This window comes from Dipteris shenzhenensis, chromosome 33 (genome assembly GCF_047967505.1).
Source record: "Dipteris shenzhenensis isolate YYH24624 ecotype China chromosome 33, Dip_SZ_1.0, whole genome shotgun sequence".
Lineage (NCBI taxonomy): Eukaryota > Viridiplantae > Streptophyta > Polypodiopsida > Gleicheniales > Dipteridaceae > Dipteris > Dipteris shenzhenensis.
The window spans coordinates 33247071-33272896 of record NC_141628.1 but is presented as its reverse complement, the minus strand read 5'-3'; the positions used below and the strand labels follow the sequence as shown (position 1 = coordinate 33272896).

The window sequence follows — 25826 nt, the reverse complement described above, 5'->3', positions numbered from 1 at the left end:
CCCAAAAAATGTGCATTTTGTCAAAATTAGAGGGATGATATATACACTTCATGTCAAACATTTTAAAAAACTAGTACTTTTATGAAAAAAGAATGCATAAAAGATTACTTACATTTTACTCCAGAACCCAAAAATGTCTAGTATTATCAATTGAAAAAAGTGTTCTCTTCTTTAATTTGAAAAACACGACAAATTACAAAGAAGAAGAAACTCTTTCATTCAACTAAGAGAGTCGTCAGAGCTTTTGCTTTAAAATACCAATTGTTTTTTGTGCAAGTGCCCGTATCTTGTTAACTCAAATCCATATACAAGGATTTCTACATCCTATAAATCAAGCATGTCCACACATCGATGAATTCCATTTTTTTTTCTTTTATCACATTGTTTAAGCACCTCTAGATGATATGTTCCCTAAAGTCCATTGGTTAAAAGATTTTTTTATGAATTAGCTTCCACATAAGTTGCCCTCATGGATAAGTAAACATTTCTAGAATACTTGTTGTACATAGCATGCTATCCACAAATTGATAATTTGTAAAATGATGTGACTTTAAGATCTAATACAATTTGATGAAACACTTTTAGTGCATTGTCTAACAAAACAACTTATCTTTTTTATACACAGTTCATCAAATGGTTGAATTTTAATATATTTTGACATTAAGATGGGTAGGTATATATAGAGTCCACGACCATAGAAGAGGTTTATTGAAAGGAAGCATGTCTCTAGATTTAGATAAAAGCTCAATGACTCAAACGGTCAAATTGTAAACGGTCTTGATTAGTACAATTTATCATTTATTGTGTTTCAATCTATTGGTTCGATTCAGAGCTCTAGCCTTTGCAAAAATATAGCTTTTAGTTTGAAAAGGCTAGGTTTGGAAGCATGAGTATGCTAGTAATTGTCTTTTTGAAAAATTCATGAAGTTTTGGATTCTAAAATACACTATGTTGACAAGCGTGAACATAATGATTTTTTTGTCTGAAAAAAAGTAAAGTTTTGTTAATAGAACAAAAATTGCATACGAAAAAAGATGAATTTCAATTTATGAATGAACAAAAATATTGTTCAAAAAACTTCGTCACATAAAACTTTCATCGAAGGAATTTTTTTTCGTTGATGAGTTTTGGGATTCCAGAATCCAGCGGGATTATGGAATCCCAAATTTTATCGACTAGGAAAAAAAATTCCCCCAAATTTCATCAACGGGGAAAAAATTTATTTCTGTTGATGAAATTTGAATCCCAAAATTCATCAACAGAAAAAAATTCCGTCGATCGAAAAAAAATTTCGCCAACAAAAATTTTCCGTCGATGAAAGTTTTACGTGATGAAATGTTTTTCCTTATCGTAAAATGACATTTGCATTCACTCATGTTAGAAAATTTTCTTTTTTTGGATGAAAATTTTGTTTCATTGACGGAAATTTTTATCTGTTCAACTTTATCACAACAAAGTGGATTCCAGAATCTAGATTTACATCATTTTTAAAAAGGACAACAGTTTTCATCTTCATGATTCATATTTAGATCAAAATAAGGTAAACCACTAAATTGTACCACTCACAATCGTCTAAAATTTGACCGTTTAGATATTTGATTTTCTTTGTACATCTATTGAAATATTTTCTTTCAACAAGCCTCTTCTTTGTCTATGGACGACATATACCTACTTATCTTAACACCACATATATTCTCTAATTCAATGATAAGGATGAACTTCAATGATTGGGATGGAGTTTTCGTAGAAGAAAAATCACATTTTTGTAATTCTAAGTAGGTAATGTATTATACTTTACGTAGACATGCATGAATTATTAGTAGTTTCAAAGAATATTAGATCGTATCATTGATCTTGTTATTTTCAATTTGTCATTTGCTGTGAAAAGTAGAAACTTTTTCATCTTTCAATTAGCAATATGTACATTTTTCAAAAGAAGTTTGAAACTATGCTTATTTTGTAAAAGTTATGAAAAAAAGTTCTCATTAATGTCTCCAAAAGATTGTAAAATTGATCAATATTTAAGACTAGTGAAAATTCATAATAGCCTATTGCAAACGACAACTCATGACTCGTTGTCATTTTTCATGACTCGCTATTCCACTCATTAACATACACAACCATATAGTGTTAGGGGAAGCTCACCACCACTTCTGTAAGGGCAAGCCAAATGAATGTAATTCACCTTTTTTGATATATGGCTACCATTTGTAGATAGGAGTTGTGTGTGTGTGTATGTGTGCTTGTATGTGTGAACGTGCTACTTACACACACACACACACACACACACACACACACACACACACACATGCACATGCACAAGCACATGCACATGCACACGTACACGCACACGCACACGCACCTGCACACACACACACACACACACATGTGTGTGTGTATTTATGCTTACATATGTAAATACATTATTTTTCACATGTGTATCTATCTCGTATCTATATTTTGCATATAGAGAGTGGTTTGCATGCACATGTGCACGTGCACGTGCGTGCACACACATCAAACGTCATTGAACATCTTGCCTAGGATCAAAAGCAAGTATGCCCCAGGGCCATGGGTAAGGGGCTGTCTTGAAGGCCATCTTGATAGTTGGCATTTCCATTCGAAACTGCTCGATGGTCTCTTTTAGACAACAAGCTATGGTCAAGAGCATGGGTGAGAAGGAGCTAAGATGAGCATTGGCTTATTCGGAATATTATAGAGTGTATTCACATATGCTTTGCAAAAGATTAGAATCCTTGATGAACATGGTGATCTCCCTAGTAAATCTGCCCCTATGGCGACATTGCTAGCGTCTATGATTACCAGAAATGGATCATCCCAAGAGGCGATCTTCATAACTGGTGCTGTCGTGGCCAACCGTTGCAAGTCGTGGAAGGCCTGCAAAGCTTTGCCTATGACTTGAACTTTTTTTCTGCGTTTCTTTACCCCCTTGAGTAAATCTGTAAGAGGGGCTATGTATGTGGAGAAACCCTCCATGTGTGAGTTGTATGCTTGACACAAACCCATAAAGGATTGGATCTCTTGGGCCATCATGGGGACAGCCCAACTTGTGATAGCTTGAATCTTCTCAGGGTCCAATTGAATCCCTTGAGCACTAATGATGTAGCCCAAATACTGAATTTCTAGCAATCCGAATTCACTTTTCTTTGCGTTGAGAATAGCTACTTATCACGTAATAATTGTAGGGCACATTGCACATCCTTAATATGCTACTCGGTTATCGCGACAGAAAAGATAAGGATATCATCGAGAAAGATGAACAGGCATTTCCCAATATACTCTGCAAATACTTGGGACATCATCTTGTTGAATGTTGGTGGTGCATTCTTTAGACCAAAGGGCATGACGCGACGAACTCGTAATGGGCTCGCTCAATTCAGAAAGTTGTCTTTGGGATGTCAGCTTCAAAAATCTGGACTTGATGGTAGCCACTCTTGAGGTCAATCTTTGAAAAAATCTTGCACCATTGAGTCTTTCCAAGATGTACTCAATGCGGGGCATAGGAAACTTGTTGCTTACTGTAAGCTTGTTGAGTGCTCCGTAGTCGACACATAGTCGTGCGAACTTACTAGCTGGAAGATCTGATCTGATCTAAACTGATCTGATACAATGGACTGGGGAGGTCGCCTGTTTATAGCTATGAGGGCGGTAGTCGGATCAACGTAGTTGCTGGAGTCAACCAGTCAACCTAGTCGGTGGAGCTGACCAGCCAATCTAGTTGGTGGAACCGACTAGTCGTCCATGGAATATTCAAGGAATATTCCCTATACCATCGCCTCGGGGGCTCTCACTCCTGAACCCCCACCAGGGGGGCCGCTGGCCCCCCTGTGACCCTCCAGCCGGCTGACCCCCAAACCCCTGCAAGAGCAAGGGGGTTCCTTGTGGTTCTGGGTCAATCCTCAGTACTGTCTCTAGAAGCTCATATGAATCCAGAATAGCAGTAATTTTAAACTTCCACAAAGTGTAGTTCGTACCATGTAGCTTGCTTTCAATGAAGGCTGGTGGCCGAATCCTCAATGCATGGATTGTTGGTGCAGTTGGTGCAGCTACAGCTGCTGCTGAACTCAAGCCACTTTCTGTTGCCATCACTCCATATGCTGTTGAAGCCCTTGCCTCTCTTCTACTCTTCGATCCTTAGAGCCGCCTGGGCTCTGATACCATGTTAAATTACACGGCGCAGTGGAATAGAAACTAAACAAAGAATAGAGAGTACACAGCAAATTGGAGACGAACAAACTTTTCCTTCAATACTGATGATGGCTCTATCCACCCGTGCACTCCCACAATGGAGCTTAGATGGCGATCTAGACAGATACTAGGTGAAGAGCTACTAGCTGTACCTAGGAAGATCTGATTTGATCTGATCTAAACTGATCTAATACAATGGATTGGGGAGGTCGCCTCTTTATAGTTATGAGGGCGGTAGTCGGATCAACGTAGTCGGTGGAGTCAACCAGTCAACCTAGTCGGTGGAGCTGACCAGTCAACCTAGTCGATGGAATTGACTAGACGGTCCATGGAATATTAAGGCAATATTCCCTATACTGTCCCCCAGACCCCAGCAAGAGCAAGGGGCTCCCACACAATCACCTTTCTACCATCAACGGTCTCATTGATAGACCTCAACTGACATGCAAGTCAGGATCCATCTAGTGTCTCGGGCTCACACATGGCTTCTCCTCATATGGGGGCCTTACAACTTGCACACCTTGGACCACTAGTGGTTGCCAGGAGGGTGGGGCATTGAGCATATCTAACACCCCCCCTCAATGTCCACTCGTAGGTGAAGTACCTTCTCGGCCCAATGCCGAGTCTCTGAAGATGACCCTGAAGCTGATCCTTCCCAACTGCCTTAGTGAAGATATTTGTTCCATTTCGCTCTGTTGGATAGTAGACCAATTCCACTATCCCGTCCTCGATCAAATCATGCACATAGTGATACTGAATCTCTATATGTTTTATGCGTGCATGAAACACTGATTTTTAGCAATAGCCATGTAACTTTGATTGTCGCACCTGAGCATAGTTGCTCATCCTCTTGCACTCCCATGTGCCATAAGATCCTCATCAGCCACACTGCTTCACATGTAGCAAAACATGCTGCCTTGTACTCAGCCGTACTCAGCCTCGGTAGAAGACAATGCCACTGTTGGTGGTTGTTTCTTACTAATCCAAGAGAAGATACCTGAACCTAAAGAGAAACAATATCCCATAAACTGATTTCCTAAAATCAACATCTCCAGCCCACCAATCTGAGTCACAATGACCAGCCAAGGAAGTGCCCGTACCATAGGTGATGCCATAATCAAGAGTGCCCTTCACATACCTAAGCACCCGCATCCTTGCATTCCAATGATTCTCTTGGGCTTATTAGAGAACCTGCTCAAAACGCGAACAGCAAAACTAATGTCTGGTCTAGTGTTGCACATATAGATGAGACTGCCAACCAACTTCCTGTACCTCTCGATGTGGTGGTGAGGCATCCTCCACAGAAAGCCTCGCATTTACCTCCATAGGTGTAGCTATCTCCTTGCACTCGGACATACCAAATGCCTTCAAGATCTCCCTTGCATATTTCTGCTGAGAGATGAAGATCTTGCCTGGCTCTTGCCAGACTTCAATTCCCAAACAGTAGTGCATCAAGCCTAAGTCTATCAACTCAAACTCTATGCTCAACGCCTTTCTAGTCTGTTATGGATCATGTCTTCATAGTCACCTGTAATAAGGAGATCATCCACATATAGAACAATAATAGCAGATTTTCCACCTTTCCTGTATATATACAAGTTAGCATCTGAGGCACATCTTTTGAAGTTTAATTTATGAAAGAATTTGTCTATCCATTGGTACCATGCTCTTGGGGCCTATTTCAGCCCGTATAGAGCCTTCTTCAGCTTACACACCTTGTTCTCAAAATGGGGGGCCTCAAACCCAGTGGCTGAGCCACGTACACCTCCTCCTTGAGGTCACCATTCAAGAATGCTAATTTAACATCCATTTGATAAACTGGCCACTTTTTATGAGTAACCACTGATAGTATTGTGCGAATAGTGGTCATTCTGGCAATCGGAGTGAAAGATTCCTGAAAATCAAACCCTTCAACTTGCGAAAATCCTTGTGTAACGAATCTGGCTTTGTACTTTTCCAAACTAAAATTTTCCCCCCAATAAAAACACCCCTCTTTACTTATGAACTAAATGATTTTTTTCTAAAGTTGAATAAAAACCCCTCCTGTTATTGTAAACTTGTTAAAAAATTTTAAAAAGTTAAATTAAAGTACCCCTCCTTAGGAATGCACATGGTACACTAAACTTTTATGAGGTGAACCCCTCGAGATTGAATGTGACATGAAAATTCATACACTCCCTATCAAAGGTGTACTGAAGCACTACCTCTAGGCGGCCTTAGAGGCAGGCCAATGCTAATAAAAGTTGAGTAAGGGCACATCTTGTGCAGCCTGATCATGGCACCCAATTGAGCATCCAACGAGTAATGCCCAATCAGGGTAGTTCGCGAGAATCAAACTCAGGACCATACCAACAACCTGACCAACTGTGATACCCCTTTTTGGATGAAAGCATTGCGGAGCATTTATTTATTAAACAATGGACGTCCACCCTCTTGTGAATACAAGTGCGGACTCATTATGTTTTGGTTAAAACTGGGCGGATTGGGGGGTTTCCCCCTATTCAAAGGATAGTATCGTGACGTGTATGAGAGAAAATAATTCTTTTTTTTGCAAGAAGAGAGAAAATAATTCTTTTGCTAGGCCATGATTTTGAGTCGCCATTAAGACCGCACGAAAGGACCATCACGACCAAGGTCTAGGCAGGAAATTTCAGACTTTCACAGGACCTGCATCAAGAGGTCAAGGTCTAGGAAGCAGCTTTCCTGGCAATGCCATCGAGCTTCCCTAGCAACCCCGACGCAGACGTTGCGAAGCTGGTGGAGCTGCCTGGTACCTTCGTCCCCGCGTTGCTTTCTTGCTATATAAGGAGCTTCACAACCAGAATTCTGAAGCTCAAAGCTTTTGTATGTTGTGAGTTAGAAGCGTGAGGATCTCCTATTTCCGAAATATTTTCCACGGCTTCTTGCATTTATCTGTAAGCTTGATCTGTAAGCTTGGATCTATCCAAGAGAGCGACTACAGGTTTCATATTGAGGAGGCAGAAGAACCGATTGTAGTGTGGAATGGATACTCCAGACCAAGAGACTAAAGTCCAGGAAATGTTTGCTTGTTGGAAGTACGGTACTCATTCTTCAGCGACGATTCGCTTTGTCTCCAAAAACCACCTTAACATTTCCTTGTATGGAGTCAGTTGGCTGTTGTTCTGTACTAAACAATCGTTCGCAGTCGTTCGAGTGGAGCCAATAGTCCGACGAGGTGACGTAGGAGACGAGGAAGCCGAGCTTGATGCGTTCAATCAAGGACAGCGCTATCCCTTCTGGGCAATGCAAGAGCAATCCGCGCTTGAACTTCGCCCAGAAATTCAGCGTAGAGCCTCCAATTGCATGCAAGCTGTGGACGGTACGGAGTCGTTCCATGCTGTTCTGGAGGCTCTGGAGGACTTCAGTGCATGGTATGCACACTTGACCGAAGGCCCCATAAGTGAAGACTCTGATTCGGAGCCGGAGGATGACGACGATGAAGTCCTCGCATTCACAACGCAAGACGATACTGTAATAAATCGACATCTAATAGATCAGGCTAAGAAGGCGTCTGTGCGGTGCCAAGTGGCGAAGGAGGCGACGCCAGAAGCCTCAAAAGCAGCACCAAACTTGCTGGATGCCCATGGACAGCAGATTCTTGTGTCACACTTGAAGTCCGTCGGCAGTGCCAGGGCGGTGGGCTTGGAGCAGAACACAATCGATCCAGCAGCCTGGCATTGGTTCCTAATGTCAGAGGCCATAGCGGACGGGTTTGTGTTGTAGTGGTGCAGCATAGACGTGAAAGACAATAAGGATGCCGCATTCGTTGAATGCGGGCTTGAAGTGGGCGAGCTATTGAGGGAAGCCAATCAGGCAGATGCATGGAGATGCGTAGGGATGGAAATGGGGAAACCAGTGCGGATAAGAATCAGTTTGAATTCTGGACTTGTGAAAGTCTGGCAGGAGGAGGATAAAGAAGGAGGGAGCGCAAGCTGTGCAATGGGCACGGGAATTCTGCTACCGGAGATAGTGAAGAGGCATCTAGCGAAGGCAGCATGTATGTGTGGTGAAGATAATGTGTTTGTGGGGATGCTAGAAGAGCTAGCATGGTATATAAGCAACCTGAGCTGTATTTGCCCGGTGTGTAGCAAGAGGGTACCCATGGGGCTTCCGAAGGCATGCAATCGGGCACTGTGTGAGGCCACATTTGAAGAATGGAAGTCCCAGGCTCCAGTGGGTCTCGTCCAACTCGTCCTCCCTCCTAATCTTATTCTGCCATTGAATTGTCGATTGAACTGAGCACATAGCTTCAGGAAGATGATCTTCCAAATGTATTCTTTGGATTTTTGATCACATACCAAAGGTATTATTTCTCTTTGATTTGATTATGTATATCAAATTTATTCTTTTATGCTCTCTCCTGAATTTGATGATGATTTCTTTTTTACATACGAGTACAGGGGCTCTATGTAATTTGCCCACGAATAACATTTAATATTTTATTTATAAGTCTCAATATTTGAATGCTTTTTAGGAAATTTTTAAATTGGCCCTCACTTAATTTTCAGCATTGCTTTAAGTTAGGCGGGACATGAGAGGGACAAGGAGGGAGAGGGAGGGCAAGGATGGAGCCAAGGGGAGGGAGAGGGGGAGAGGAAGGGAGGGAGAAGGCAGAGGGGCAAGGGGAGGGAAGAGAGAGGGACGAGGGGAAGGCATGGCATTGAGACGGACGAGGGGAGGGAATGGGCAAGGAGAAATGCAAGTTGAGAGGGGCGAGGGGAAGGGAGAGGTGACAAGGAGGGCACCATGAGGGGATTGGAGGGTAGAAACACCACAAGGAGGGGACAGGGACATGGAGAGCACGAGGGGGGGGAGGCACACTGGCGAGCACTAGGTGAGGCGATTGGAGGCGGTAGGCAAATTGGAAGGGGTTGGCAAGAGCTGAAAGAGAGGGTGATAGCTAAGGAGAAATGGGGAGGCCAGAGAGAGGTGGAGCCTATGGCAAGACAAAGGAGAGAGAGCATATGACTGAAGATGAGTGATGGAGAGAGGGGGGGGGGTTGTGAGATTAGATTAAGCTTTCATAGGGGTAGGGGGGGGCATACTAACATACATCATTCATGGGGGGGTCTTATTAAAATTACAATGATACAAGCTTGTTATATATATGCTAATTTTTAATATACAACCTTTTTCCTACATGGATAAAATAATATTCTTGCTTGCGTAAACAACTCATTTCTGTGTAGGTAATTGAAATCACCACATAGAAAAGATACATTCTTGGTAGTTACCTATATAGGAACCTTTGATTCCCCATATAAAAACTCAGATTTCTTAGAAAAGACCTCATTTCCTATATAGGAAACATATGATTCACCATACAAAAAGTCACATTTCCTAGATAGCATTGCGTGGTCTATATAGGGAATATAATTTCCTATATACAAAAAGGCCTCATTTCCTATATAGGAAACATAGAATCCACTTTATTCTCGATATTAAAGTCAAATTTCCTAGGTAGCACTAACTGGTCTATGTAGGAAAATGAATTTCCTAGATAAAGAGGATAAAATCCCTCTTCCTATCTAGGAAATATGCTGAAATTTCCTACTTACCTAGCAATTTCCTATATAGCTGAGCCACCTTAGTTAGCTGAGTTTGGTTTGAGACCCACATATAGGGTTCACCTATTCTTTTATACTAAGAGAGTTCTTTTGGCTTTCACAACTAAGAAGAGGAAAACTATTTTCACCCTCCACCTTTGTGTATATTCCCCCATTGTGTATGTGAGAAAGTTGCAAGTGAGACTCCTTCCTTCTCTCCCACTCTCTTCACAGAAATTCTCCCAGAGATTTGGACAATTTCGTAGGAGGATTTCAATGGGAATTAACACAGGGCAACTCAGGATGCTAGAGAGTGCGGCTCCTTCAAGTTGATGTGGCAGTACATTATGTTGTGGAGTCTGCTGTGGAGCAGAGGCTCGAGTACGATATTACACTTGCCGGACCTAGACTTTGATGGTCCACCAAAATGATGCTGATTGGGATGTCGGGCTTAACCTCTGTTTGTTGTAGGACCTTATTTTTCATGGGACAATCCATACAAGCATGTCCTATGCCACAATCTCTGCAAAAAAGTGGTTGGAATGTAGCTTGGCTACCATGATGAGGGCACTCTGGGATCCGGTGATTTTCTCCACAACCGTAGCACTTGATAGGTGCTCGATATGTGTTGGGACGTACTTGATTTGCATAAACTAGTATTAGACCCTCTGCACCTTCTACATAGTACACTGGGTACTCTATTTCATACTCAAATGATGAGTCTACTTCCTCGGCTTGTAATTGATGTATTGGAACTGCCTGAGGAGGTGGATTTGGTGCTCTTAGATATGGTCGTGGATTCAGATTCTTGAGTAGTTGTGGGACTTGTGTCCGAACCGAACAGGAACAGGATTTATCCTCGGAGTTGGGGGCGCTTGTGCAAGTGCCGGTTGCATGTACACTAGCATGGGTGCCACTTGGTATTGTTGAGGTCGAGGCAGGTTGTTGCGCATGTTGAAGATGCAACTGTTTTCATCATGGCCGTCGATGATGCAGATATGGCACTACAACCTTGTTTGGTGGATTTGCTTGTGCAGTGATCCTAGCTCTTAGGACCAGGCACTCATTTGCTGTATGATTGGCCATGCAATGTGGACACCAGACATTTTCTTGCCGTGGATATGTCTAAGTTTGTGGCTGAGATAAGTGAAGTTGTTGGCTCTTTCCCACGGCTTCCACGAGAAGAACAGGGTATTCTCAGTATATGCAGGGTTCCGAGGCTTTTAGTCACCTACAGATATATAGGGGTTGTTGTTTGTAGTATACGTGTAGCAGCTTAGGACCTCGAGTCATGTTTCGGTGAGAGACGTAGGCTTCAATGTGGTAAGCAAACATAGTACATGCATGTGTAAAAGGAACGTATATCATCATGGTTGAGGTAATGAAGGCTTTCGTCTTCATTGGAGGTTGCAACGTTTAAGAGGAGTTTAAGGATTAGGAGGAGGTTCCAGGGTTTAGAAGAGGTTCCAGGGTTAGAAGCAGTTCCAAGATTTAGAAGGAGGTCCAAGGTTTAGAAGGAGGTTCCAAGGTTTAGAAGGAGGTTCCAAAGTTTAGAAGAGGTTCCAAGGTTAAGAGTAGAGTACATGGTGGAGAACTCGTCTCCCTTGTAGATCATGGAGGTTAAGGGTTGGGGAACTAAGGTTTTAGGGGGAGCATAGGAGTGGGAGAGGAAGAAGGTATAAGAGCATGGGGGAAAGAAGAGAAGGAGGAAGGGAGGAGGAGGGAGGAGGAGAAGGGAGGAGGAGGAGGAGGAGGGAGGAGGAGGAGGGACAGGGAGGAGGGGAAGGGAGGAGGAGGAGGGAGGAGGAGAGGGAGAGGATGGGTTGCAAGATTGGAAGAGAGGGGAGGAGGAGTTGCAAGGTTAGGACATGCTTTTGGACATGGAGTGCAAGGAAGCATGGACACTCGAGACAATTGCTTGGAATACCAAAGTAGAACTCATCACAATGCCCCAAAGAGTGTGGGCTTCATTCCATTATGGGGTATTTATACAAGTTGGAGAGCTTCTCTCCAGGGATGTTTTTATCGAAGAAATGCTCATATATTAATATAAAATCTTGGCAAAAGTTTTCAAGATTATTTTATTAGTTTCACACTATTACTAGAATGCCGTGCTTTTTTATATATTTCCTTTTGAATTTTGAAGGAAAAAATGTAAATCCCAATGAAACTTTAAATTTTTTTGCATAAAAGTTTCAAATTTAGGCGAATGCTCAAAAATTTATTTTTATTAGGGCATACAAACTTTTGATGCCAATATAAAAGTTTAGCTTCTTAACGAAACTAAATTGAAAAAATCATCCATGCTTCTCTCTCTGCATGTAGGAACTGTAAGACATTCTCTCTCTACATGTAGAACTTGCATATAGAAGTTGCATGTAGAACTCGCATGTAGGAGTTGCATGTAGGAGTTGCATGTAGAACTCGCATGCAGAACTCGCATGTAGAACTCGCATGTAGGAGTTGCATGTAGAACTCGCATGTAGGAGTTGCATGTAGGAGTTGCATGTAGAACTCGCATGTAGAACTCGCATGTAGAACTCACATGTAGGAGTTGTATGTAGGAGTTGGATGTAGAACTCGCATGTAGAACTCGCATGTAGGAGTTGCATGTAGAAGTTGCATGTAAAACTCGCATGTAGAACTCGCATGTAGGACTCGTATGTAGGAGTTGCATGTAGGAGTTGCATGTAGGAATTGTATGTAGAACTTGCATGTAGAACATGCAAGTTGGATTTCTAAGAGGGATTATTTCTACCCTTATGCAAGTACAAGAGGAGCTTTGCCACTACTCTACACACACATTCTGTTCTACCTAAGTCCATGTTGGCACAGAGACAACATACTCCCATATCCATTTTATTACCCGTCCTCGAGTTATGGCTTATTTTGATTTCAGAGTTGGGATGCCATGTGCGTAACCCAGTGGCTCTTGAGCTTGTGGCATACGAGTCATTCCTGCTGTAATGCTTTTGCACCATACAATTTGTGATCTGTAGTCCAGGAAACTTATCTCCTCTTAAGGAGGGGTAGACGGCTGTGAATTTCAGAGGAGATCTCATTGCTGAGGTTGCGGACTCTACCATCAAATCTTCTTGGGAAGAGGTTTGGTGGGGGTCTCGTTGTTGAGGCTAGTCTTTCTTGCTATCTTGCATACATGTTGGATATTCAATTCAAAATATATCATAAATGCATCATGAGCATTTACCAAAACTGTGAAACCGCAGGACAATGCTCCAAATATAAGACTGAAAAATGCCTCAGATCACTTCTAATGGTCAAACATCCAAAAGACCAAAGATAACTGAGATAATAATGAAACTTTCTAGCACTTAATCATATTCAATGGTTCATATTAGAAGCAGATATCACTATTACCCCATGTACTCAGCCTAGCATGCTCTATAACTCTCAAGAAAATCTCAAGCAAGGAAAACAATGAAGGAAAAATAGGATCCGAATTGATTCCACCCGAGACCCTCTGCAAGCTATTCTAGGAGTAGAACAATATTGGGATTTATTCTAGAAGCGCTTTTGTGTGTTGCAAACTGCTCAAAAGTGTCTTGATAGCAACGATTCTATTGCTATAGTATTTTCAAGTATCATAAGGCTTGGGTTCATTCCCTCCCTCTTCAGGCATCAACGTCCTCTATGATGAAATTTGGAAATGCTTTCCGCAACTAGTATACAGATTCCCATGTAGCTTTTGATAGAGGTAGTCCATGCCATGCAACCAACACCATGGGTATCTTTCGATTTTGCACTTACATTGTTCCTCACTCTAGGATTCTTGTTAGTTTGCATCTTGCATTATCTGCATTATCCTCCATCTCCTGAAACAAAATAATACCCTCAATTAGTGAGTCACCCGAGTGCAAAGACTTTTGGAAACTAGACACGCCTTTTCTTGGGGGGTCTACATCCATTATGCAGCATCGGGGTCACATCATGCACGAAACTGAGAATTATGTGGATCTCCATCAGCAACATCTCCTCATCAAACGAGAAACATGAAACATAGGATGCACCCTACATACTTGTGGCAATTCAAGCTTATAGGCCACCTTGCCTATTCTCTTTAGAATTAACCACGTCCCACAACATCAGGGTGATGACTTAGCACACTCTCCTGTAGTATGAGGGAATTCTAAGAAAAACTTTTTCTCCTTCCTCAAATTCTCAGAAAGATGTATAGGCTATACCCATATGATTTGGCTCTATCCATAGCTTGGAGGACGTTAGCTTTGGCAAGTGCTAGCATCTCCCACATCTGAACAATATAATTGTTAACAGATTGGTTAACAATATGCAACCGCTGGGTAGTGATGTGATTTGATGATAGTGGTAACTCCATAGAGCTAGGATTGTGTCTTGGAGCTAGATGGGCCCAAGAGGATGGTAAAATAATGAGAAGAGAGAGTGGTATAAAGAGATTAGGGTTGGCCCTCCCTTCAAAAGGTGACTTGTATAAAAGGCAAAATGGTTGACTTTGATCTTCATTATTGTATGCACAAGTTTGGAATACAAGCTCCCTATTCTCTTCAATAGTGTCTTTGGGTGTTCTCTTATTTCCTTTGTAGTGCCTTTGTGTTTGCCACTCCATCCCCCTTCACTCTCCTCTTGCCTTCTCCTTCTCCCTCCCTTCTCCCCTCTCTTCTCCCTTCTCCCCCTTCCCTCTTTCTCTCGTGGAAACACATTGCAACAATCTGGGAGCCGCTTGAGTGACACATGTGGATGGCATGTGCCTTGCATTGCTCTCACAAGGAGTAGCTTGGAGTGGAGGCTCCATCGGCATTCCTTCAAGATCCCCACTACACGTGAGTCACCCCGTCGAGACCACATTTTTGGCGCCGCTGGCGGGGAGTTCAAGGTATGCTTTTGCATTGCACTCGCATTCTCTCATCATCTACCCATTTCTAATTGTTTCAAGCTTAACTTGGAGCTTTGATAGTGGAGTTGTAGGAGAGGAAAGAGTGAAGAAGTGTGAGTTTGGACGGAAAAGTGAGGAAAACTATCATTTTTTGTTGGAAAGTCATTTTGGATCATTTGAAGCTTGCTTTTTATGTTTTTTAGTGTTTTAAGTTGGTAGGAAGATAGTTTGGAAGATTTCTAAGGAGTATATGGTGTCAAAACTCACAAAAAACAACCAAGAATGATGAATCATGCTGAAAATCGAAGTGGTGACAGTCACATCTTCAAGAAATCTCTCATTTTACAATCAAATGTTGTTTTCCTTTCTTCTTTTTTGCATTGGGTAGGTAGATTAGGTAGTTTAGCATCCCCCCATCACAAAAAAACATGAACAGAAACTTTGAAATCATCAAGAATCATCAAAAACCAGTACCATTGGGACACCAATTGCAAAAGAGGTGGATTGATTCAATAAATGTGTGTTTTGTACTATATAAGTGGAAACTTCTCTGCATCTTTTCATTTCTTGTGACTAAGTCTTGTCTAGTGGAAACAAATGTGTGGGATTTAGATTCTCACATATGACTCTATTTACCAAGATACACATAATGGTTAAAGACTAGGTTTTTGGCAAGCCTTCGCATGGGTTGGAAAACCCAGAATATGTAGTCTTCTTTTATTCTTTAACATGGACAGGCTGGTGGCATATTTGGTGGGACAAGAATTGCTTTTCTGCTTGATGGAAAATTTGATATTAAAGCTCACATAGTTCCTATCAAAGGGCTATATTGTCAGGCCATTTAGTGGAGAATAACACGGCTATATCCTGGATGAGAGTACTTAGAGTTACCATAGTGGATCAGAGTACTTAGGGGGGGCTGGCTTGGATAACACATGGCGTCCATGTGGCCATCTATACAATAATTTTATTTTGTAAATATATCTCTATTACAAGTGAGAGAAAGAAAAAAAGTTGTATTGACATCTTCAAGAGGCCTCGCGAACCTATGAAACAAAAGTATAATCAACAAAATAGGTTATACAAGCCATTGTTAATCTCAAAATAATCTCAAAAACCTCAATGAACAAACTCAAGCAAGTAGTGCTAATGCTCCAAATACATATCAGGGGCCATGGTAGCTCTTAGATGGGATGCAAAGATGTCATGAATTTGCAATTGTCAAGCTATGTCTTGGTGTGGTAGGGGGCATGGTCTATGTGATCTCTATATCCAATGGGCCATATCAAGGGTGACTCCTTGGGTCAGGTGGTCTCCTTTGAGTAGGGTAGCGATAGGCTGGGTGCGCCTTAGTCATCCTCTGTGTCACAGGCTCAGTCGCTCCATGCCATCTCTTCCCACTGAACCATGATGCCCTCATGCCATCTTTCTCCTCATCCTCTACCCCACTATGTCTTGGGGCTAACTCAAAGGCATAGAAGTCGGTGACGTGCCTCTATGCTCAATCAATCCCCTGTGGCACTATCAACTTTCCACTCCCCCCCTTCTCTCTTATCTGTTGTAGTAGGGTCTCTCTGTGTCGCCACATCTCCATCAAAAACAAGCTCATGTTGACCTAGTCATGGAAACGAATTAGTCAAGAGAGTGGCACGAAACCATGTCCCTCCTGAAAGAAGCAATGGTATTGTCCTTGAATCTCATAATTGGCAGGGAAAATGCACAAAAAGTGCTCCTATATCTCCACTACTACTAATGTGCATAGTCTGCAGATCCATTGCTCTCTAGGTATGCTCGCATCTCTAGATGTGCTCACATCCCTTCCTGTCTCAATCTTCATCTTGTGAGACAAAACCCATATCTATCCTATAGCAATCCTCAGTTCATGTGTGACACATCTATCCTCTAGATACTAGGGCCTGGTGATGATCAGTCCATCCTCTGATACTCTGAAAAAGTGGTAGCAGTAGAGCTGGATCTTGGTGGGGAACTCGTGGTCTCTTGTCCAGGTATATGATGTGTAGAGATGAAGTAGGTCCAACCATATGATACAATTGATATCATCTCATGGGATCTGGAGGGTTGGGACATGTAAGTTGTACTGAAAGGGAGGAAGGAGATCCATCTAAATATTGTGATTGCAAAAACCATTTGGAAATGCATGCATACTAGGCTGTGCTAACCCCACTCTCAACCAATCATCTGGATGACTCCAATGCCAATCTCAATAGTCTCTAGCTAGGCAAGGCCCATACCCTATGGAGGTAAGTCACTATCTGAAATATGGCATCAATCTGCAGTGGTGATGTCATAGAGAAGTCTGCATGTATGATCTAATGAGGGATCGAGGGCTTACTCCAAATCATCCTGGATCCCATAGTCACTGTAGTCTCTCAAATCTCCACCACTCGACTATGGGAATATCACCCCCGAAGAAGTATGCTGCATACATGGCTGTCGGTCTCACAAATGTATCAAAAAATCCATCCCTTTGTCGGGGGGCCCTAGAAGTGTGCCTCGTGTGGGTCACGCCCTACCCGCATGTATCCTTGTGAAGAACGGTCTTGCAAAGACTGCCCCAAGATAGGTGTATGACTATACAATCTCCACTAGCTCTCCTCGGTATGTAAGCTGTGTCGATGAAGCACCGCTCATGAAGTGTTGAAGATCATAACCTTAGTCTTGCCAAGATTGACCATCAGATCTCTCCCCTTGCAAATCTGCAAGCAAGGGCCCTCCCCTCCCTAGCTATCAATGAAATTTGTGATCTCATCAATGTATATCCCAAAGAGTGTCGGAGTACGTGGGGGTCTCCTTCTCATATTAAAAAGAAGTGGATTTATTCCCTCCAAAGACTTTGGATGAAGCTTATTTGGTGGCAAAAAGGGTATAGAGGAAATCAGGCTCTAAGTCTAGCCATTCTTCTAAGTCCTACCGATCAAGGTCTTCCAAGAACTCAAAAAATATATTAAAAATATATAAAAAACCTCTTTTAACTAGAGTAACTGCAAGAAATGGTTATCACCTAAGGAGAATGCAAAGAAAAAAGGAAAGAAGTTTTGTACTCATTATAAGCCAAGACACTGAAGACCAAATCAATCCTCAACTTCAGTTGATGACTCAATCTTTTCATGCCCATGGATCTTCTCTTCCACCTAATCTTTCGTCAGATTCAAGGGAGGCATTGTTCATCACTAGATGGCAAGTGAAGTTTTGGGACTTCCAACACACTTGGATGAAAAAGAGTACAACAGTGGACAAGGACAAGCAATGTTAGGAGGTATGTTTTGCTATCTCAACCTTTCAAGATAAAGCTTTATTTGACGTGGTTGAAATGGGTTGTGGAGGCCTGCTTCTCCACAAGCCCTATCAATATGATAGATCAGCCATCTATATGACTAAAGAGCGTTTATACAAGATGGTCAAAGATGGAAATACCTACTCCCTATAGCCTGCAAGGTGTTTTGTCCACAATTTTTCAGTTTCAGCTCGTCAGTGTCAAAAGCTCATGAAGAGAGCTAGTTATTCCTCCATCATCTCCTTAGAGCAGCCCCTCAAGGCCCACCTTTAGCCCCTCTTCTGCCCTTTTGACACAAGCTCCTATAGGACCCCCTCTTCATAAAGCTATTGATCATGTCATTGATCTCATCCTAGGAGCATCTCTTCCCCATAGACCTCATTTCAAGTCTAGCACTTTATAAAGCGATTAAAAGAAAACTTGGGGAATATCTCTCTTTAGGCTACATTAATCCTTCCTCATTCCCTCATGTAGCCCCGGTATTCTTGTTTCCAAGGAGGACAAGCTCTGTAGGCTATGCATTGACTATAGGCACTCAACAAGACTATTGTCAAGAATCAGTATCCTTTGCCCAAAATTTTTGATACCTTGGATCAATTACAAGTTTAATAATTTTCTCCAAGGTGGATATTGAGTTTTGTTATCATCAAATTAGAATCAAAGAAGGAGACAGTGTGGAAAACAACTTTCAAGACAAGGCAAGGGAAATATGAATGGGTGTCCATGCAATTTGGCCCCACTAATAGTCTTGCAACTTTCATGAGGGCTATGAATGATCTTGTCAAGAATTCTCTAGACAAGCTTGTGATTGTTTACCTTGATAAAATCCTCATGTACTCCAAAAGTCATGGGGATCATCTCTAACATTTGAACAAGGTATTTGCATTGCTCTCTGAACATCAATTCTACATTAATTTGCAGGAGTGTCATTTTCTCATGATTTTCTTAAAGTATCTTGGTCTCATTATCTTTGGTGATGGGGACATCATTGATGAAGACATGGTAAAGGCAATTCTTGATTGGCCAAATCCAACCAATATACATGAATTGAGGAGTTTCCTTGGCTTGGCTAGCTACAATAGGAAACATTTTTACCTTATGCAGAAATTTGCTTGCCTCTTGTGTGGATGAAGACTCATCTTATAGCATTTGACCTTCTTAAAACATGCATTGCAAAGGCTCTAACACTCAAGTTACTTGATTGTAACATGGAATTTATAATTCAATGTGATGCAAGCAAGTATGCTATCGGAAGTGTGTTGCTACAGCACGACCATCCAGTGGCTTTATATAGCGCAGTCCTCACTTAATGCAAAAGTGAACTATCCTACTTATGACAAGGAGCTTACGCCTTGTGCAATTTCCCAAGCAATGGAGACATTATTTGTTGGGATGTGAGGTCATCATCAACACTAGTCATCAACCTCTTCAGTATTTGACAACCCAAAGGAGTACTGGCAATCTAAGACATGTGGAGTGAGCATCCTATATGCAATAGTATCATTGAATCTCATAAAGTACAAACAAGGGACAGCCAATAAGTTAGTTGATTGCTTAAGTAGGCCATCTATCCACTCTATGATTGGTATTATTCATTGCAATGTTCCAACCTTTGAAGATTGGCCTTATCTCTATATTTTTTATAAGTATTTTCAAGATGTTCTTGGTGTTATAGATACAACCTTACTTAGCATAACAGAGAAAAGTGCTTGATTATCATCTCCAGATTGGATTTTTTAAGCTGAACAATCTTTATGTCCCTTGAGGTTCTTATAGATTTTTGTAGAATGCAACTTATCATGATACGATATTTTATTTGGATGCCTGACCAGAAACTCTTACTTCTGACAAGTTGGACTTGGACATTTTTTGTCTTGTAGTAGGAGCCCAGATTAACTGGCATTGGTCTAATGGATATTGGGTCAGCGATGAGAACTTCCCAAATTGGGTGTGGGGCTTGCTTAGATTCAGGGAGATACTTCAGTCAGTCAAGTAGGCATCTCCTATTTTGGAGAGCATTAGGAGGTAGCCTCTCTTTCGGAGCTCAGCCAGGCTAGATCTAGAAAGGTGGTAGTTAACCATGTGCTCTTAGCCACCACCTGGTTTACTCATGAGGCCACATGGCATAGCTTAAGAGGCCTATCAAGAAATTTCTGTGAAGTGGGCTAGATCGATGTGTATACACTAGAGTTGAGGGACGTTGATTCTCCCTGCACATGTCTTGATATTTGTTAAAGTAAAACAGTCCTACCAACAATCACAAGTCGAGTGTAATATGACACGAGAAGAAGAAAGCCTTCCACAGTTCTTTATTTGGCAAAAGGTCCCTAATAATCAATTTGCAAAGCTAAACTTTTCATTGAATATATGAATGAATGATGCCTCCCTCAACACTTATGGCACCTATTGTCAAGGCTTGGCATAGCTTTAGCGGTTCTGTGACGCAGGTTCATCCATCCACGTAATTTGAGATTTCTAGGCAGGCTATTAGTGGAATAGCTTTCTTCGAGATGATCATGGCTTGCCCCTTGGGAGCTTCAAGGAATATGAAGAGGTCTAAGGGGAAGAGATGTCTGATACCAGGTGGGGTCTTGGAAGGCTTTCAAAAACCTTCCTGAGGATCAGAGAGACCAGAGGATACTCCATATTAAGGGGAGTGGGAGAAGAATTGCTCAGATAGACTCAGCTATGTGGGATAGACCACAAGGTACGGTGGCTAAATCAACCTGTTGAGATGGATGGGTGCCTTTTTCAACATTAGCTCAGAACTCCGGTAAGAAGAAGTCTCTATATTGGAATCATCTCAAGCCATGGACGACTGTCAATAATGTTCCAGATTCACTCGCTCCAGGTTCTAATTTCAGTTGTTCCAGTTCCAGGTTCACTTACTGTCAATTTAGGTTTCAATTTAACTATTTCTAGATTCACTTAAGATTAGCATGTTCCCAATTCACAAATTCTACATTCACTTATTCTGATTTCCAGATTACAAGCTCATGTATTCCAAGTCCAAGTGCCGTGATGTTCAACAATTGATTTGAATTATTTGAACACTGGATTGAGTGCCACTTTCAGAAATCAAATGTAATTTGATCAACCGGTGGGCATGGTTCACTGAAGAAACTACAAATTCACACTTGCATAACCAATCATCTCAGTGTTCTAATGCGGTAACCATAAAAAATACAATGATCATGTCTTATAAATATTAAAGAAATAGGCCGAATTGATATACAAAAGATCACCGTATGTATTCAAACCAAACAAGAGCAGCACAGCCCACCAGCTTAACGTATTCAGGGAGTGAAAGAAAATAACGTCCAATTCACAGAGATTGAACAGCATTTCGAAGACCTTGCTTCACTTAAACAGGAAGCTGCTCTACAAAAAGAATACAAAATTCTTAGCTCAATTGGAGCAAAGAAAAAACGCCTCCAAAAACAAGCACATTTTCTCTAGTCCCCTGAATAAGCCCTAGGCTCCGCTTTGTTATGTAAAACCTGTCAGCAATCACTATATAGACTTTTTACCCCATAGCAAGTACACATGGGCTTTTAAGAGGATCTGAAGGCTAGGCGTTCCGCATGATCTTTCACTGGAAGCTTCACTTTTGTGGCAAGCCCAAGCTTCTCCAGAGCCAAAATACAATACCAAGTGGGGTCTAGTTGCCACCATTCAAGACCATGCCGAGCAGAGTATTCAAAAGCATGATGATTGTTATGCCATCCCTCCCCAAAAGCCAGGAGAGCAACCCACCTGCACATTTCACTATGAGAATGCAGTACACTGAACAAAAAAGTCAATTCAACGCACAGTCACACCAGCAGAGGTTGTAAAAAACGTTTCAAAGCAAGCTGCTATGTACCAATTATTCCTGGACAAATCGCCTGTGTTCCAAGCTTGACTACCCCACACATGGGCTGCTGAGTTTACAAGCCAGGTAATGTGGTATACCCACACTGTCCGAACAACCTACACAAGAAAGTCTGAAGTCTGTAAAAGAAATTTCCAGATCCTTGGGCTTATATGCCTATAAAACTCCCATGAAAACGTTTTCTAACACCCCTAAAAGACACACTTTTAGAGTCATGGCCTCTTAGAACTTGCTTACCACACCCCATATGAAGACGGGAAGACCTCCCCACGCATAGAGTCCCACAGCTAACAGAATGGGATGGATGGCATACGTTTTTGACAAGAATTGATAGAAAGGATCCTTTGCCATGTCTGCAATGTTTGCACGGGCACCAACCTGCCAGCAAATTGCATGCACAGGTGAAATTAAGCTATGTAAGGACATTGGCTGAGCAGGACAAGCGAGTACAACTAATCCACCGTTGGGTTGTGAGGGACGGTGGGCCATGAGGCTTTGAGGACGCCAGAAATGCAGATGAGAATGTAGAGTGTGGAATAGGCAAGGCTATATGCTCGCTGAGCAGCCTGAGAAATCCCATCCATCTCACTGCGAGAGCATGCCAATCCAATGCGCATGTACCAATGAAAATATTTACAAAGTTTTGAATTAGAAATTTTCGGAAATCGGGAATATTCTCTTTCACCTTCAATCGATTACTAAGCCCTACCCCTTTGGGGCAGGCCAAAAATATCCTCCCGTCCTTCCACCCTGCTACGAAGGCTGTTTTCAATGGCTAAATTTCAACCGAACCATAATTTTAGTAGACATGAAAAAAAACTTCTCTTAGAGCCTCACCCTTTCGATGGTGGTATTATAGTCAAGCATCCAGCCCATGTGACTATACCAAAATCCTTCATGAGGCGAGTGGGGGTCCTTATCTGTGTCGCAATGTTGGTGATGATAGCGATGGGAGCTTACCCACTCCATGGGATCACCCTGTAGAGCACAAAACACAAGACGGTCAAACTATGATAGTTTTTTACTCCCTTCGAGATCAGACATGCAAGAACATGCCAGTAAAAGCGGCCAAGACTCAGAGACTCATAACAACCTAGAACAAAGCGACCTACAAGGTAGCAAGTTTTAACAGATAAAATATTCAGCTGCAAAAATTCGTGTGGTCAATGAATGATATCCAAGAAACACGTAGCGTGGCACAGTATTCCATCCGAACTTCAGAACAGACATCAGAAATGCATGCGGATAAGGACCCCTGTAAATCATCACTGAATTCTGTCGGCCGCAATACATATTGCTATCTTCATCCATTCATTAGCCAGGTACCCCCGATGACTTCACGATCAATCTGCATCCTTAGAGGCCTGTCTCGCCAAAAGTAGAACCTCTCACTAACGGACTTTTTAACTTCGCAAATGTGGTCAAAGCTCAACATTAGAACGGTTCTTCAACTCTACATCAATATCCTACTGAATTTGAGTTAAGTCAGCAGGCAGATTACGAATTGCTTGTTCTTCAGTTCTGTCATAGCATGACGGGCGAACGGCACTGCAATCAGTCGACCAGGCCGTAAGATAGCAGCACCTTGCCACCGGAAAGGCAGAGAGCACTTCGAACCGAGAAATCCTTTAACTTAAGTCTGAACAGCTGTTGTTGGAATTCAGGTAAGGCAGAAGATAATGCCATTGGTTTGAATGACGAAAAGTAAGGCTTTTCAACTCATGGACCTCAAGAAGCATCGTGTGAGCAACTAAAAAACGTGTAGAATTCAATTATAGCTGCAAATTTGATAACATTACGAAACTCCAGACAAATAATCGTCGCAGAGTCTACATGTAGCGCGAAGATGGCTTAACGCTAAGTGATACCACCCCAAAAGGTAAGGATTTCGAGTATGAAGACAACAAAAGCGCATCTCCAATCCAATACTCAATTACCCAAAACTGCAGTTAAGTCGAGTTAATGCTCTCACCCGAAATTTCCAACGTCGATAATACTACATACCCAATGCCAGCAAGCCCAACTAAGTTCTATATCGTGAAAGCGAACTAAGCGCCTAGAGCACAAGTTAGTAATCGTAGTTATGATGCATTGTTGAAGTAATACTAAGACCGGCCAAGCGATCCGACAATGAGCAGAAAAGATAGAGAACCACCTGCATTGCGAGAACTCCGCAGTAAGCGAAAGTGTACTCCAACCACTTGGGGAGTGTAAAGCTCTTATGGGAGAGGTTTCGATGGAACGACAAGGTAATGCCCAGCATTCCGGTAATGAGGTAGAAGAGGACGAATGATCCAAAAGCCGTCCAGGAGAAAGTGAAGGGAGCGAGGAGGCAGAGGCCATGGACGAGGAGCAAGAAGGAGGCGATGGAGACGTCCTTGAAGCTCCAGTGGCGGTGGAGAAAGTAAGCGCGGGGCCAGTGGACGGAGACGTCGGAGAGCCAGATAGTGGGAGGAGGAGGAGGAGGAGGAGGGGGAGGGGGGAGAGGAGGGGAGGGGGAGGAGGAGGCGAAGAGGTGGAGGGGGAGGAGGCGGCGATGGGGGGAGGAGGAGGAGGAGAGGGAGGGGGAGGAGGAGAAGCGGGAGGAGGAGGAGGAGGAGGGGAGGTGGCGGAGGAGGGGGAGGGAGGAGCGGGGAGGGTAGCGGAGGAGGGTGGCGGAGGAGGCGGCGAGAGCAGCTGCCATGAAGAGAGCTCGAGGTGGATGGCTATGGAGGAGGGCGGCGGTGTGGGGAGGAGATGGGAGGTTTTGGCTATGGAGGGCGGAGCTGTGGGGAGGAGATGGGAGGGGTTGGCTATGGCGGGCGGCGCTGTGGGGCTATGGGGAGGGTGGCGGAGATGGACGGAAAGCCGGAGTTGGACGGAAGGCAATGACGGACGGCGTTTTGGGGGAGGTTCTGGCGGTGGCGGACGACGGAAGATGGTCGGGGAGGGTGGCGGAGTTGAATGGAAGGCGGCGGAAAATTGGCGGTTTTGCAGACGACCTTGGAGGTTTTTCCGCTATGGCCGAAACTAATTGGGCTTTGAACTTCTTATCCACCTCAAAAACCTCCGTGGCCTCGAACCCCCTTCCTTTGCTTGGCTCTCCTTCCACCTTCTCCCTCCACGTCACCCCCCTTCCCACGTGTCTCACCCCCCTCCTCCCCTTCTTCCTACGTGTCCCTTCACACACACACACCCCCCCCATTTTCCTTTTGGATAGTGTCGGTCCCCCCCCCCCCCCCCTTTGTATCTCTCCCCCCATTGGCCCCCTCTTCCCCTTTCCGGAAATATCATGCAAACTTCCACCAATCTCTTTTTGGAAAAATCAATCCCTATCATTTTCACAAAATATCATCGCTCGCTTCTCACCTCTCAATTCGTGAGTGGTCTCCCTCTTTGCTTATCAAATAAATAAAAAGTTGAATAAATCCTGCCTTGGAGCTTGGAGCTAAGAGAAGCAGAAGAAGAAGAAGAAGAAGAAGAAGAGAGAGAGAGAGAGAAAGGGGTTAGAGAGAAAGGGGGAGAAAAAAATGGGGACCAAAATAGCAAAAAATCCACATCATTTTCCCTTTCTTAAACAGAAACACCTTTACTGAAAGCCTTCCCTTCTCAGGGTAGGCCAAAAAGGTAGCAAAAGAGTATATCCCCATAACATTATATATATATACATATACATATGTATATATATATATATATGCATATGCATCTATATATATATATATATCTAGGACAGGCTGAGACCCGGGTCTCAAGGTTACGATCATAGACTGCGTTTAATAAAATTTAAGGTTTCATTTATAAATCTGTCTACGACGGGTTAGAGAACCGCTCCACTGGGTCTCAATGTGGGATGTTAAAATGCCTTTGTTTTCAAGACCTCCTCCACCATAGATCTGTATGTGTGCGCGTACATGCACGCAGTCGCACAAAGAATGGGAGATAGAAATATGGATATAAAGTCCATGGTATTCATATATCAAAACTATAGGTATCTAATTATATTTTCTAAGAATTTCAAATTTCTATAGTGCT

The 25826-nt window shown here is 42.7% G+C and overlaps 1 protein-coding gene across 1 annotated transcript; it reads right to left on the bottom strand.

Annotated features, from left to right (window-relative positions):
- Positions 1-21285: 21285 nt before the first annotated feature.
- On the bottom strand, positions 21286-24624 carry LOC147879999 (palmitoyl-monogalactosyldiacylglycerol delta-7 desaturase, chloroplastic-like). Its single transcript, XM_087371532.1, has 5 exons — positions 23971-24624; positions 22653-22793; positions 22053-22193; positions 21807-21913; positions 21286-21697 (listed from the first exon to the last, which is right to left on the bottom strand). Exons 1-5 carry the CDS (start codon positions 24496-24498, stop codon positions 21496-21498), a joined length of 1119 nt encoding a protein of 372 aa, XP_087227658.1. The 5' UTR covers positions 24499-24624; the 3' UTR covers positions 21286-21495.
- Positions 24625-25826: the final 1202 nt, after the last annotated feature.